This window comes from Aspergillus japonicus, assembly GCF_003184785.1.
Source record: "Aspergillus japonicus CBS 114.51 unplaced genomic scaffold BO86scaffold_44, whole genome shotgun sequence".
In the NCBI taxonomy this organism is placed as follows: Eukaryota; Fungi; Ascomycota; class Eurotiomycetes; order Eurotiales; family Aspergillaceae; genus Aspergillus; species Aspergillus japonicus.
In genome coordinates, this window is record NW_020291681.1 from 60097 (window position 1) to 75580 (window position 15484).

At 52.8% G+C, this 15484-nt stretch overlaps 5 protein-coding genes across 5 annotated transcripts; 1 reads left to right on the plus strand and 4 right to left on the minus strand.

Annotated features, from left to right (window-relative positions):
- Positions 1-42: 42 nt before the first annotated feature.
- On the minus strand, positions 43-1939 carry BO86DRAFT_366458 (MFS transporter). Its single transcript, XM_025670102.1, has 3 exons — positions 1805-1939; positions 1342-1734; positions 43-1265 (listed from the first exon to the last, which is right to left on the minus strand). Exons 1-3 carry the CDS (start codon positions 1854-1856, stop codon positions 220-222), a joined length of 1491 nt encoding a protein of 496 aa, XP_025525415.1. The 5' UTR covers positions 1857-1939; the 3' UTR covers positions 43-219.
- Positions 1940-2787: 848 nt separating this feature from the next.
- BO86DRAFT_294122 (peptidase family M20/M25/M40 protein) lies at positions 2788-5004 on the minus strand (the record flags this gene model as incomplete). The annotated part of the gene is made up of 1 exon (XM_025667398.1): positions 2788-5004. A coding segment is annotated over one exon (2217 nt), but the record flags the coding sequence as incomplete, so codon positions are not given.
- A 1604-nt stretch (positions 5005-6608) lies between these two features.
- On the minus strand, positions 6609-7393 carry BO86DRAFT_318287 (4a-hydroxytetrahydrobiopterin dehydratase; the record flags this gene model as incomplete). Its single annotated transcript, XM_025668207.1, has 3 exons — positions 6609-6752; positions 6967-7029; positions 7226-7393. 3 exons carry the CDS (start codon positions 7391-7393, stop codon positions 6609-6611), a joined length of 375 nt encoding a protein of 124 aa, XP_025525417.1.
- Positions 7394-8425: 1032 nt separating this feature from the next.
- Positions 8426-10296, minus strand: BO86DRAFT_381183 (putative MFS multidrug transporter; the record flags this gene model as incomplete). Its single annotated transcript, XM_025670757.1, has 2 exons — positions 8426-8769; positions 8826-10296. 2 exons carry the CDS (start codon positions 10294-10296, stop codon positions 8426-8428), a joined length of 1815 nt encoding a protein of 604 aa, XP_025525418.1.
- A 3429-nt stretch (positions 10297-13725) lies between these two features.
- BO86DRAFT_420712 (uncharacterized protein) lies at positions 13726-14968 on the plus strand (the record flags this gene model as incomplete). The annotated part of the gene is made up of 3 exons (XM_025675223.1): positions 13726-14256; positions 14322-14724; positions 14829-14968. The coding sequence occupies 3 exons, from the start codon at positions 13726-13728 to the stop codon at positions 14966-14968; spliced, it is 1074 nt and encodes a 357-aa protein (XP_025525419.1).
- Between the last annotated feature and the right edge of the window lie 516 nt (positions 14969-15484).

The window sequence follows — 15484 nt, forward strand, 5'->3', positions numbered from 1 at the left end:
AGAGTGATAGTGATAGGCAGCAGGGGTACAGTGATGTCGTTAATGGTTATTTGCGTCATTGGTGGTGGAGTATTCGTCATCAAGATGGTAGTAGACTGTAGTTACAAGGACTAGGACTGTGTAGAAAGTACAGTAAAGTTTCACGCTGTGATCACAAACAACTTAGGGCAGTTTCGACTGTACACCAGAACTGGGAGATGTGACCAACCAACAACAGCCTCAGCAAGCCTCAGGAACCCCCTCCTCATCGTCCAACTCCAAGTACCATGTCTGCAGCGTCGCAAGCAAAGCAATCACACCGGACCCCCACCACGCCAACGCACTGAAATGGTGATTCTCGCCGATGCTCTGCAACAGACCCGCAACCGTAGGGGAGAAGGTCCGACACGCCGCGCCCGCACTCGTCACCAGCCCGTTCACCCGCCCCAAGATCAACGGATCCGGCGTCCACCGCTTGATGAAGATCAACAGGGCCGGGTAGCTGAACGACGAGAAGACATTCCGCACCACCAGCCAGGTCCACAGCCCCACCGGCCGCCACCCGCGCGCCGGCAGGAACGGGAGATAGGGCAGGCAGAAGTAGGCGACCGGGTGGAGGAAGGTCACGACCAGCAACGTCCGGCCGAGGCCGAACCAGTCCGTGCACACGGGGAAGAGCAACTGAATGCCCAGGCTGATGATCCCATTGATGCCCATCACCAGACCCACCGTCGACAGGCTCATGTCCAGGCCGCCCACCCCGCCGATGTAGTACCGAGGCACGCTGGGATCGCGCGGGGTCCGGAGGAAGATGGGCAGCAGCTGGATGTAGGTGACGGTATGTGCACTCAGCAAGCAGACGGCGCTGATCAGCATCTTGACGTTGCGGTTCAGACGCCACAGCGAGAAGGCCGGGGTAGCGACTCCCTCCGTCGGCGCACGAGCTCGGACAGAAGCAGGATCTGAACTGGTCGGGTGGTGCAGAAGGAGGGGCGAGCTTTCGGACTGGGCTGGTTCTTGTGGCTGTTGTTCATCCGTGCGCTTCAATCTCAACTCCGGATGGGTCTCATCCAGAGCGCACCAAGCCAGCACCATCGTGAACAGAACCATACCCGCACACGCAAGGTTTGGCAGCAGATAGGGATACTGACGCAGCAACAAGCTGAGAAAGTGCTCACCCCCACCTTCTCCCAGATTCAGCTGCTGCTGCGCCAATAACCCCCCGAGGGCCGGGCCGATTGTGCATCCGATGCTGAAAAAGAACGGTATGACAGCATACGCCCGTGCTACATCGTCAGCGTCAGCCAGGAAACACTGAAGTCGACCGCTCGCAGTACTCCCAAGGTATCGAACCAAACCCACCTTCATGCTCCGACCGACTGACCATCTCGCTCACCATGGTCTGAACCACCCCGACATTCCCATTCAAGGCACCCCCTAGCACCCTTGCGAAAATGGCCATCCAGATGCTGGTCGCAAAGCCAAGCACAAACATGGATAAGACCGTGCCCGCGCATCCCAGCAACAGGACGGGCTTTCTTCCGATCCGGTCGGAGAGCGCCCCCCACCAGAACCCTGTCAGCGTCTCCGCCGCGGAGAAAGCAGCCACAAAGAGCCCGGCGTAGAACGCAGCCGGGTTGTTGCCGCTGTCGTCGTTCTTGCTGTTGTCGCCATTGCGCAGCAGATGGACCATCAAGTCATATGCGTACGGGAGGGGGGAGGTCAGAGCGACTGGCTCGGCGATGCGGCATAGTCCTGTTATCGATGAAGAGAGGACATGAGCGGGGTAGAGTTCACGTTCGAAAGGAATCAATGTTAAGCTTACCCAGAAGAAACAGTTGCCATGTGGGGAAGTATTTCTGCTTGGGAGATTGCATTGTTCAGTCAGTGTGTGGGGACTTTGGTGGACGCCTGAATACACGGAAATGGAAGGGCTGTTCATTGTGGATTGTGGATTGTGGATGATATACCGTCTGGTAGCAGGAGAGCAGTCACGTGCAGTCGGTCACTGCATCGAAAAGACTGACCAGGTGAATCCCGGTAGAAAAAAGGGAAACAGGTGTTCGGCTGAAGAGAGGTCGCAAGGGCCAGCCTGGATTCCCATCCGATTGCTTTCACAATTCACATCAGCCTGCATCTTGGCGGGGGACCAAGTTTCCCCTTTAGGCAATTTGTTCAGCTGGCGGGAAGATTGTGCGACAACACTATCTGTTGAGACGAACATTCCCTTGTCCAAAATATGTAGTATAGCAAGTGTATTGTAACATCTAATTTATCTAGTAATAAACATATATTCCCAGGAAATAAGGACTCTATCGTCCGTTTGAACAGCCAAAATCCAAATATGTAGATGATCAAGTATTCTAGCATACTCTCACCTCATCGACAGCCAACATGTGCAAGTACAGGGTTCAGAATGGTATCAATGAAAAGCCAAACAAGAAGAAAAAGAAATCGCTGATCGCTATGTGATGATGCTGGATCAACTGCATTGACTGTCAAAGTCTTTATGTGCAAAAATATATCGTGCCGTGGCGCCGTGGAATACATGAGGAAAGAAGGGAAGCCTAACATGGTGGCCGACGAGTGAGCTTTTGGCGTTGGCGGGGCTTCTCAACAAGATAGAAATAAGACACGATGTCACGGAGCGATTCTCGATTGCCGGGATGCGCTGCGACGGCCATTCAAGCCAAATTGGCTAGGAGCCAGGCTTTTCCGCTGTTCTTGGATTGGATGCAATGGCGGCGCGATGCCTTGCCTAGGATCCATGCCGGGTTCACCCCAGCCAGGCGGTTGTGGGTCAATTGGGGAGGGAATCTTGGGGAGCGGACAGCTAGGGGGTGGTGCTGCAGGTGGCCCGATTAGTCCTGGCATGCTCTTGCGTCGGCCCATCCCGGCCGGCGGTAAGCGTGCATTAGGATCGGTGGGATACATCACTGATCCCCGCATCCGGGCCTGATCCGGACCATTTGTTTGCTCTTCAACCAGAAGATGAAGCTCGGGAGGAGGCTTTCCGCCCACGGCGGTTGTAGGACGCAGTGTGTTGGCTGCGGTTTTCAATGGATTCCGAGACAAGCGGGAAAGGCGATGGGTCTTCGAATCGACGCTTCGTGCGGGATCGACCAGAGAATCCTGCGAGCTAGATACTCGTAATTGTTTGGGTGGAGACAATCCTTGGACAGGCCCGACCTGGTGCGATTCGATCACAGCCCCTTGCCCAAGTCCGTTCATGATCTTGCCGGGAGAATGTGGAGGAGATGGGAAAGCTAACAGAGGATCAGCGGGAGAGTCGACGTCAACAAGGTCGAGAGCAGGCGGGGCCTGCGGAAACTGCGGGACTTGCAGGGGCCCAAACCGAGCTGTAAACCGTTTGCTGAAGGAGGGTACGCTGAAGTTCGGCGCAGGCGGAGAGGTGCTGCGGTAGATTGGGTCGGGCTGGGTCGACTGAGCCCGAGGAATCTCGGCCGCCAACTCCGCAGCGGTGGGCACGGTCTGCGTTGGCGACGCATGCATCGATCGTCTCTTAGTTGACCCCGAAGATGTTGGGCTGGCCATATCACCGGGCCGAGGCACATTATCAGCCGAAGGCACGCTCGGAACACTCGATGCTGTCATAGAGTAGAAGCGTCCCGAATTGCTAATTGGAGACGTGACTTCGGTTTGAGTTGTGGAGATAGACCCCGAACGAGACTCGGATGCTGGAGGCAGCACTATCGAACGGCGGTTGATCGAGACATGGGAATTCCGGCGAGACTGGTCACTAAAGCTTGGATCCCTCTCCTCTCCGGACGCAGGCAGCTGGGGTGGGATCAACGTGGAATATCGCTTCGTATCCTTCGTTATCATTTGACGAAGGCTGGGCTTGTTCTGAAGCTGGTGGCCTGGCTCCCCGTCATCGGCTCTTTCGGAGATATACTTCTTGCCGCCACGCGCCTCAATTTGAGCTCGGACTGCCAATAGCCACGTATTCATGTCTTCGGGATGATCGAAGACTAGCAGGAATGTGCGTTCCATCCGTCGAGTATGGGAACGATGGAATCCAAAGCGAAATCGATGATGCTTGGTACCTTCAACGCCTTCCTCGTCCGATGATTGCGTTACTTGAAGCACGTAGTGCTTCCCAGGAATAGCATCACTGGCAAATGCCACTGACTTGGGTCCCAGTTGAAGCATTTTTTCAGGCAAACGGTCGTGCTTGCCGGAGCCCGCATATTGTAGGATATAGCCGGCGGTAGCGAGCACGTACACTTTCTGAGACCATTCAGTCTTGCTGATTGTTTCGGACAGGGTGCGCAGGTGCCTTTTCCTCTCTTTCTCTTCTTTTTTCTTCTTGGTGGTTGTGTCCTCCGCGGCGTCTCCGTTCTGCGACGCCTTGCTTGATGGATCATCTTCACGAGACACGATCCCTTTAGCTTTTGCCGTAGCCTGCATGCGCAAAATGGTGTCCACCGAGAGAGAAGGAACCGGTAACGAATCATGCTTGATTGACTGCGGGTATGCCTGGAACAGCGGCGGTGGTTTCCAGCCTAAGTCACCTGCTGGAGGTTGGTCATCGCTAGACTTCCCTCGCGATTTTGCAGGTAGCCTCGAGCGCTGAGAAGCAATTGTGGTGGGAGATGTGGGCAGTGTTGCAGCAGAGGCATTGGTCCTCGGTGTCGCGACCAGAGTTGGTGACAATGGCACTGCCCCTGAATTGGGGGCCGGTTGCTCCGTGGCAGGTTTCTGTTCATCGATACCAGATAGCTTGGCCTCCGTGGCTGGCTTACGGGCCGATTTGTCGCGCCCGAAAATGTTGCGTAGACTGGATTTGGATGTCTGGCGTTTCACCGGCGCGGGTTGTAAAGGGACTCGCTCTCCACCCTCCTCATCTGTCTGGTAGTCGGATGGCCGGGGTCGCTGTGGTCGAGTCGCTGTCACTTGTATCGGGCGCGCGGTGGGACGGCTGAAATTGGTTTGCAGCGGTGCCAAACGCTGGCCTCTGCGCTCGTTAACCGATTGTTGCGGGGAATCAATTTCGAGCGTCATTCTCTGCGCGGATTCCCACAATTGCGCAGAATTTTGGTGCGGGAATTTGGAGGATCTGGTGCGAGTCGGGGTATAATCGAAATCCGAGTAGCATTCAGCATCCGTCTCAGAAGGTAAATGATGGTTAAAACGAGAGATTCAGGTAAAGAGTGTGGTCAAACTGGCTGGATGACTTCATCGACAGACAAATGCAAGACAACGGGCGGGATAGAGCGATGATCGGACCACTAGACGTGGATCATTCCCGGCCAAATTGTGGAGGCACCGTGTCGCATCCACCAGAACAGAGCTCGGAGCGGTAAATACGAGAGAGAGCGATCGCGATAACAGACTGTGGATACAGGACGACCCCAGAGTATACGACGAACAGGGGATGATTGTCGCGAGTGGGAAACTGGGTCAACAGATCACCGGGGTGAAGATCAGATCAGGAGAAATCCATTGCCGTCCGTGAGCTATAAGAGAGTCGCAATCGAAGGTCGTTCAGCGAGGGAGACAGTCGCTAGCAGCAAGGATAAAAAGAATGAACGATAGCAGGGCGAAAGGAGGGGAAACCAAGAGGCAAGAGAGTGTGAGGGCCAGGTTGGACGAAGGGAGGGGAGGTGGGAGAAAGAGGAAGAAAGCGTTGATGACTCGAAAATTGGCGACAGAGAGAGGCAGGCAGGACTCGAGGGGAGAGGGAGAGGGAGAGGGGGGGCAGAAAGTATTAAAAATAAAATAGGTCTTTTGTTCCAAAGAAATGATGAGAGAGAATGAAACTAAAAATGAAACTAAAGAAGAAACGATGGGACGGACGAACGATGGACGCAAACCCGCGTGAAACGGGCTGCAGGCAAGGATGAAGGATCCCAAAGCGTTCCCACTGCGATCCGAAACGGTTTGGTAGCCGATGAGGCAGTGGACTGTCTGTGAGTCCCCCACCCCCTGAAAAGTCACTGGTTTGAGTTTGATCTCCTTCTGGAAGGATAATATTCGAGTGAGAGGGTGGTCAGTAGAAATGAAGAGGAGAAGGGAGATGGGGTCCGGGGGGAGAATCGAACAGCCAGCCAGAGATTCAATTCAATTCACAAAAACAACAATGGCTGCTGCTGCCCCTGAATTGACCCAGCCTTGCAGGGCTCCACTTCCCACCCCATCGCGTGTAAGAAGTTGAGCGTTTGAAGCTAGAGAAATCGGGGGTGGAAAGATGGAGGGAGATGATGATGGAGACATTGTAATAGTAGAGAGCCTACAGGTCTGTTGTCCTGTTTGTTGTCTCTCCCCTGCTCTTCCTGACTTGCCAATCCCAGGAGAATTGAAGATAAATGAAGCTGTCAACCTCCACATTCCGCCCATCTTATCTCTACAACCGAGGAAAGAGAAAACCGCTGAGTCAGCCCCTTTTTGTCTGGTGGTTCCAGACTCTTGTTGCCATTTCTTTAATTTGACTTTTGTGTTCCAGTTGGGACTTTGACCCCCTTCAGGTCTGGTACTTGCTGGCTGGCTGGCTGGCAGTTTCATCTCACCTCCTGGTTCGAATATTTTATACGCACACACGTACGGGACTTCATACAAAGTTCATAAATACACCCCCCAGATCGATGCAATGCAATGCAGTTCAACCATCAGTGGCACTTTCTTCCCTGCCCGGCCTCCACCGCCCCCATCAGTTCCGCCGCCTCGTCACAATGCTGCGCCATATCCACATCCTTGCCCGTTAGACCTCGCGGGTGGTGCGTCGTCCAGTGGATATCCACCGATCCAATCCGCTATTGAACCAGAACCACAGTCAGCTTCTTACTCTTACTCATGTAGTGTCCATACCCTCCTCCACCCCCTTTTCTCCTCGTCAGATCAAACTATTTCACCCACCATTACTTCTCCATCCTGAATGTCCAAATTCTCCCTCATAAAATCAAAAAGCATGGCACCCAAAAAGAAAGAGGAATAGTCAAATCACAAAGAATAGAGAAGAAAACTTACAACAGTCATAGTCGGATGATGCTTCATCGTGGCACTTTGCGAAGCAACCACATTCACAAAGCTCTACAGGTTTCCCCGAAACCACCAATCAGTCAATCCCTCAATCAACAAACACTGACTCTCACCTCCCCAACCCATTTTTTGCCCGCATTCCCGAGCATGGTACCTTGCCCCGGAAAATAAAGCACGGAAAGAAAGGTAGGGCAATTCGGGAGGAGGAGCCAAACCGCATCGGAAAGGGCGAAGCAAGCAAACTTACCACCGCCTTAAAATAGGTCTTGAAGAAGTATGTCTTCTGCAATCCCTGGCCCTCCGCATCCAGCGTCCACCCTTGCTCCGGCTGCAGCAGCGCGGTCAGACGCGGCCGGAGCTCGTCCGCGTCGACGCCCTCGGCGAATTGGGGTTCAACGGCCGCGGAAGTGGACATGCTGGAGGAGAAGTGGCGTTTCGTAGTGGATGGGGAGAATATTAAGCTCCTTTGCGAGGGATAGCTGGTGGGCTCGTTCCGGGTGCGAGGTGTAGTTTGAAGAGGACGAGCTGGGGATAGAGTGGGGGAAGAAACAGAAGAGTAGAAGCGGAAAGCAGAAGAACGAGCGAACTGGCTCTTTTGCAGGCGAGAGAGTAATACGCAAGGCCGTGAGCTTGCCCTGATGATGTGGTCCATGCTGGATGAGCCAGAGAGTGTGTCAACCAGAATTGCGGTCGGGGATGCGCGCGTTGCTGCGGCGGGTGGAGGTGAGAAGCTTCGGCCACCCGTGTAAGGCACGTGACCCGCCTCCGGGGCGGCGGGCGGGTCGATCTCCCGCCGCGCTGAAGAGAATGACGGGACCAGCCAGTCAGCCAGTCAGCCGACCAACCAACTGTAATCACCAGCACTCTCGAGATGCAAAGGTCCAGAGCCTAATCCTACTTACCTGTCTCCACTACAAGACAAGCCTACTATAACTAGGACAAAGCCTGATTACGAACAGCCGGATCCTGGCCTTAACACCCAGTCATTCAAAAAGCTAGTTAACCCTCCTATTGAGGATATCTCACTGCAATTGTGACAGCTGCTGACAACTTCGAGACTAGCTTGTGGGATTGTATTTTGAAGAATGATATCACAGTTACTCAACCTAGGTTGAAAGCAAAAACCAAACAGTGAAGGAGAATGGTCGAACTGAGCTCCGCAGAAGCTACCAAACTACCCATATCAGCTCCATCCAATGGAAAAAAGGAAGAATGAAAATAGAACAAATAGATAATATCTAGACTACCTAGAGTAACAGAGTCCAACTCAGTGGATCAGAATCCTGGAAGGATAAACAGATTGAACGGTACGAGGCTAAATCGAAAGTGAAGTCAAACAAAACAAGATGGCTGAAGCCCTTCGCCATAGAAAGGGGGTATCAACGCTCGTTAATCATTGCACTGATATCAAGGAGAAAGAATATTGTTCCCCGTAGCATGCCAAAGCCTATCGCGAGAAACTGTTCTTGCGTGACTGCACTCGAGAGTTAACCCCAGAGGCTGGACGAGAAGCCACATAGCTATTAGCCCGGCTACCAAGAGTCTGACGGATGCGCAGATTCTGTTGAGACCGAGCAAAGGAGTTTGCACGCGACCCAGAGGGTATCCGAGAAAGTCTTCGACCATGGGTTTGGAGTTCGACTCGTGCATCGGACAATTGCTGGGCGAACGGCGACCGCTTGCGGAGAGCAGGCCCATACCAGTAAATGACATAGACCGCAATGACGAGCAGAAATGAAATGCAGAACAAAATCGTGGAAGCATATTCAAGATGGTACTTTCCACCAATATCTATAAAACAATTGGTTAGAACAACGGATCACGGAGCATCAAATGGAGAAACTCACTCTGGAAGAAGGGTGTAGCAGGAATAGTAAGGACACCAGCCAAGAAGTCACGCGCCCATCCATTACCTCCCGTCGCAGAAGCCGAGTAAGGTCCGTAGGCACAGATCATGTAGTCAATGGTAGCCATATAGATACTGTAATTGGCGATACCGACGATGGCGGAGAAGACCATGGTCCCGATCCAGTGAATGGGGGGGCCGAGGCTGGTCCAAGCAAAGCCAATCAATCCAATCGGCAAGCAGGGTGCGGTATAGAGCAGCCACCAAAGTCGAGATTCGTACTGAGCACGTTCATCGTCGGGCTTGTTCCGGCGTTCTTGGATGTTCCGTTTGATGACAGGGATGAATGAGAACCACGCGATGAAATATCCAACCAGAATTGGAAGAAAGGACAGACCCAGGGCCACAGTGCTAAAGTTCCACTGATCGTAGACGAGGCTGAATGACTGAATGAACATGAAGATCAGTGCATCACTGAATCCACTCAGAAGAGACAGGGTGAGGACAATTGGCTCAGTCAAGAACATCTTGAAAGGACGGATCCAGGTGTGTAGAACCTCACTCATCGAGAAGCGTTCCTTAAAAGGAACAAGTTCGTTGGGACCATAGATATTGGGGTCTTCGCCGCTCTCTCTTCTCTTCTTGGCAATTCGATCCATCATGATTGTGGTTCGAGTCTCAGGCACGAGAAGGAAGTGCGCCACCTGAACGAATCCTCCAAAGATGAGTTGGATCCAAATGTTCCAGCGCCAGGGCAAGTACGCTTCGACGAATCCACCTACAACGGGCCCAATCACAGAGCCGCCGACAGATGAAAACACGACACAGGCGACAGCATATTGCTGGTCATCAGCCTCCCAGAGGTCAGCAATCATACCCAATGTGACCGAACCACCGGCTGAACTGAGACCTCCCAAAGCACGTCCGACCATAATCGACGCGAAGTTGGGTGCGAGGGCCACGGGTAATTGCCAGATGTTAACCAAGAACAAACTCAATTGTAGAATCGGTTTGCGGCCAAGCTCCTCACTCCACGGAGCCCACAGTTCACAGCCGAAAGCATATAAAACCAGGAAGATCATTGCACCACAGCGGGCGGCCTGCATACTGACACCAAATTCTTCTGAGATGCCGCCCAAAGCATTCGAGTAGAGACTGGTATTGAAGTTCATAGATGTCTGGACAAGGAAGATGACGGTGATTATCATCCACTTCCGCCATGCCGGGAATGAGTATCCCAGCTCATCGTAACAGTCGTCTTCGGTAAGTTCAATCTTGTCGTAAGGTCCTTCCTCATGATGTTGTAGAGTAGCCCCAGAGTCGCGGTTGGCCGCCAACTCAGGCTTCTGCTCTGTTAACGCCTTTTCAGTTGCCGGATCCAGGACAACATCGTTGTGAGTCGAAGAGGAAGCCTCCGAGCTATGGTATTTTTCGTTATCGCTTAGGTTGCGTCGGTCAAGTTCTCCTCCCATGGCGGCCTGTAAAAAGTGTCTTTTAGTATAAAGAACGCGATCTTAAGAAGTAAGAATGCGAGAGAAATTGCACGCCAAAGTCGATTTATCACAGCCCGAACCAAGCGGCACGGACTTGAAATGTAGTACCGAACCAAGCGGCAAAGACGTGAAAGAAAGTACCGACCCCAGCGGTAGGGAGTCAACAGGTAGTATACAATCCAAGTAACGCAGTCCCAGGCACGCAAAACGTAGTGCACCACGCGGTAGTAAATTTGAGGGAAAAATTCAGCGAACGCAATGACAAAGAGAATAGGAAATAGCAAGAAGCAAATGAAAAGGCGAAGAGGGAAGGCTATAGCTTTTTCTAGCATTGAACGTAACAAGCAGGCAAGCAAGAACTAATGGTTTGTAGTGAAGGATATGGGTTGGATGAATGGTGAAACTTACAAGGTGAGTCAATCCACCTGGTGGATTGAATGGAAGATGCACAAAGCGACTAAGCAATTACCTCAGGAAGGAAGGATGGGGGATGTGCGAATTGCAGCTGCGATGAGGAAGTAAGAGCTGAGCAACCCAGAATCGAATCGATCAGAAGGCGGGTGAGAGGCAGAGGAAGAGAGAAGAGAGGGAAGATTGGGAAAGGAGGAAGCGAAGGAGATGAAGAAGAAAGATCTGAGGACAGTAACCCCAAAAGAGAAGGAGGGTGCAATTGCCAGTACTGATTGCAGTTGGCACTACTACAGTATTGTACTAGGTACAGTACAATAGAAAAGTGCTGCAATAGTGTAGATGTGCTTCTTCCGGCAGATAATCCCAATCAGGAAATGAGAAGTATGCGATTGCAACAACAGATCCGGTGGATCACACAAGCATCAGTTCATCCATGCAAATTCAGGAGGGAAACCTCTTCCTTTAATAATACTGCACCGAGCCTCCCCTACAGTGCCAGTGGAGCTAAATAATGCCAGTGGTTAAAGTTCAGGCTGCCCAGGTATCCCCGACGAGGGCCACGAGCAGAAAGTGGAAAATGGATCCATGCAAGTTGAACTTCACTTCTTCCGCCCCCTTCAACACTACCGTTCCCTACTGTGGCTTGGACTTCAGTCACACTCTCTTCTCTTCTTTGTTGAGATGCCATCCAGATCTTACTTTTTTTTTAATATTCTTCTTCCCCATGCCATTCACTAATTGCCTCCCATCGTTGTACCAAAAATGCAGAATCCCCCTCGTGGGCCAGCGGACGGGGGCACGTTGATGCAGCAGCGGGTTGCCAGATCAGGATGCAGGCTATACTCGAGTACTACCTCATTCAGACGACACGCAGAGTTCCACTTGCCACGCTACCTGAATCGAGTCAAGCAGCCAGTCATTTCTACTCGATCCCTGGGCCGGATGGATCCGTCGCTCACATCATTACCCAAAACCGTCGTCTGACCTGGGAGGCAAACGGGCAAAAGCCCCGGAAGAAAGGGAACCTGCAAGAAGAGTGGCCGGGGAGAAGAAAGAATACATCGACCCCACTCCGGGGTCGGCGTTACTACGCTTGGATACCACTAAGGCACTAACACACACCATGGCCGCCGCCGGAGTCGTTCTGGCCCGATAAAAATCTCGACTTCAGGAATGCCCGCTTCGGGAAAGCCTACCACGGCACGAGAGTCGCGTGAGGCCGAAGCCAATAATGAGTGCGGTCTCTTCCTGTCGGGACCGTACAGATGGCCACGGTCGAGGCTGTCAATAAGGCTCACGCAAAGGCGTGTGCGACGCAAGGGTTAGGGGGTTAAGGGATACCAAGTGGCCAGGAGCAGTACGGTATGCGCCTTCCCGGACGATCGATTGTATGAGAGGCCCAACGCTGGGTCAACACTACGGCCATGATCCCGCCAAGAAAATCACCAAGAAAGCACAGGTAGAAAGTGCTAGATGAATGATTCATGGAAAGCAGACTATGATGATTATGATGATGGAAGTGGTGGTAGTGATGGTGGGATGATTTTCCCCAATCCTTGATTTTTCTTTGACTGCTGACTAGCGCGGGTTGGTTGGTTGGCCTCTGGGTTCGGTCGGTTTCCCACGGGGTTGTTGGCTCGGGGTAGCCGTGCGTGACGTCAACTGCGCCAGTTCCATGCCGATCGTTTCCCCGACTTCTCAACGCTCAGATTATATCGAGTATTTTCCTCGAGGATCGACCCTCCCCTCCATGACATTTGCCTGTCATGGTTGTTATTCAGCCTGATTTTAATTCCAGAAAATCGCGTCGAATCCTGTCAGTGCTTCAGGGGCTTCCTTACTGCACAACATGGATAGCCAACGCCTCATGGGCATCTCTCGATCTTCCCCGGACTGAATCTCAGCCACCGATGACCAGGTTCTCTGGGACGAAAATCGACCTCCGGCACATCAGACTTAGCGCATACTACGTACACGTATACTACACTAGGATGAAGAGGACCACTTGGTTCATCCTTCTTCCCTGACCGACTGCGCTAGTCTTGCAAAAGCTCTTTGCAGTCAACAGCCGACCATCCAGTAGTGAGCGGTCTTACCGACCTTCGACTTGTAAGGTGGTGTTTGTGGCGTGTAGCAGACGAACAACATCACGGGATTAAGTTCAGATGAAGTTCGACAAAGATTCATCAGCAGTCTACGGTAGTAACGTCGTAGCACGGTCATTGGGAACCAAGGGAAAATGATGAGAGTGAACCACCAGTGAGGCCAATCACCCCCAAGAGTCGGTTGGTGCCGACAGCCACTGCCCGGTGGTTGAGCTAAGGCTCGAAGCCAAGACGATGTGGCGGACAATCCCCTGGCTTAGGTGGTTTTTTTTTTTTTGGGTCCAGGAGCGGCCGGGCCTCCTCTCGACTTTATGCAGACTGCAGACTGCAACCGACTGCAGAATTTTGCATTGTCTTAGTAGTCGGCTTCTCGAGTCTAGACATTTTTCAGTAGATTTGGGGGAATATTCGGTTGAATTCATGTGTGATACCCTGAGAAGAGCAAAGACAAGTGAAAGGGAGGCGAGACCGAAGGATGGGCGTGCCGGGAAGTTCGGGAGATGGCCGAATGTCTGTTTCCAGCACCGGCAACTTTTGTACTGTATGTTTGCGGATAGAAGTCGGGGGGAAGCCGGGTGGGAGCGTCAGAGGAGCGTCTTCTCTCACCGCTTGCCCTTTCCACCCAATCCCCGCCATAAGTTGGGTTCCCGCCCTTTCCCGGTCCTTTGCCCTTCCCTTCCCCATGAAATCCACCAAATCCACCAAATCAACACAAACAATAACTTACTCCATACTCCATCTTCGCCAAGCTTGTTTCACCTCCTGCTTATCCTTTTTCCTTTTTTTATCAATTTACGGTCCTCGATTATTGGGATCGAGTCCCCAACTACCTGGAAAAGAGGTTTTCCACTTCTTGACCCCGCTCCGTCATATGATCACGGTCCCGACGGTGATGTGTCCTGATATCAATTCTTTGCCTGCTTCCCCATCGCCTCATACCCGTACTTCCTCTTCCCCGCATCGCCAACGGGCTGTGTACGACCCCTTGCATCTGCAGAATTCTCCGTCGGGTTTCTCCTTTCTCAGTCTGGCCACCATGAATAACAATCCCAACAGCCACTTGGGCGATCCCAATCATGCCGTTGCCACTGAGCTGCCTCATCGGCCTGCTCCGATTTCCAGTACTCGTTCGGGAATCTCAGGTCCGGAACGACGCCGGTCCGCCGCCGGGTCCAACTCAATTCTGAACAGCAACAACAACAACAGCAACAGCAATGGCAACGCTAGTGAGTCGGTGTCTGGCGAATCCCCGCTTGCCCCTCCCGACCATCGCTCCTCGTTGAGCCACAATGCACTGCGCACCTCTAGTTCCTCCAGTCTCGGAGGCAGTCCAATCATCGCCTTGGGGGACCCGCATCACCAGCGCGCACCCTCGTTGGGGGAACTCCATCAGGAATTAGAACAGGAGCAGGAAGCACAGGTGGTATGATTTCGAATTCTTCCCTCTCATTATTTGCGGAAAGTACTGACTGGTATGGCTCGATCAAGAATCGACTGCTGCAGATGATCCGTAGCCAGCAGACTCAATTGCACCAACTCCAGCAGCAGCAACAGCTCTCGCACCCATCGTCCGGCACGGCAGTGGTCGACGACGCTGCCGTCCCCTTTCCCCCGGTTCCTCCGCACCCCGCCTCCGGTAGTCGGGCATCGACCCAATTAGCGTCCTCTCTGTCGAGTCGGCGCCCCTCCCGGCCCTCCAGTCAAGCCGGTTCACCCAGCCTGCGTCCCCGCGCTGATTCGTCACGCGGCCCGGAGGGAATGGAGTGGGTTGGGGGCATTGGGGAGAGTCCTGTCCGGCGGGGAAGCAGGGATGAAAGTGCCTTCTACCAGGCTGAGGCGGCTATGCTGACCCGGGAGAATCAGATGCTGCGACAGCGCATTCGCGAGTTGGGTAAGTGTCCATCCGTCAAGGGTCAAAGCATGGAGCGGAGAAGTGTCACTCCAGGCAACATGCGTTCCTCTGCAAATGGCCAAATTTTAATCCTCGATATACAGAACGCCAAGTCAACGAACTCACTGTTGGTGCCCAACCGCTTGACCGTTCTGCACTCTCGCACAGCCAGGACACCGACAATGCCGGTCTTCAGGAGCCGGCGGGACGAGGATCGGCAAGCGACTTGTCGGACAAGACATAAATGACTTTAGGCCACATGGGAACACCATCTGTCTCCTTCCCCTTCTAGCATAAAGTTTGAGGATACCTCCAGATCTGCGGTGATCGGCACATTCTTCTGGTCTTTACCGGGCGGCTCTAACCACGATGATTACCCGATTACCCGGCCAGTGCTGCTGCGGGACAGAAGATGTGGTATAAATTGTTTGTTCACCCGACCCGATTGTTCAGCACATATCCCCCTTCCCTCTCTTTTCTGTGGTGAACCGACCCGATTGTTCAGCACATATCCCCCTTCCCTCTCTTTTCTGTGGTGAATACCGACCCGCCAACTGTTGACCTCTTCTCTTTCTTTCTGTGCTGTACATAAGTACACCTAATGACCTAATGTACACAGCGAACCCGGCGTTGATGTTATTTCAGCCAGTCACTGGCCTGTGGGTTTGTTATTGAGTTTGAAAGACCTAGACCTGGCCTTCGCTTCTCTTCTTCAAATCAAATCCTTCCCCATGTCAAACACATGACCGAGGCCCCTCAC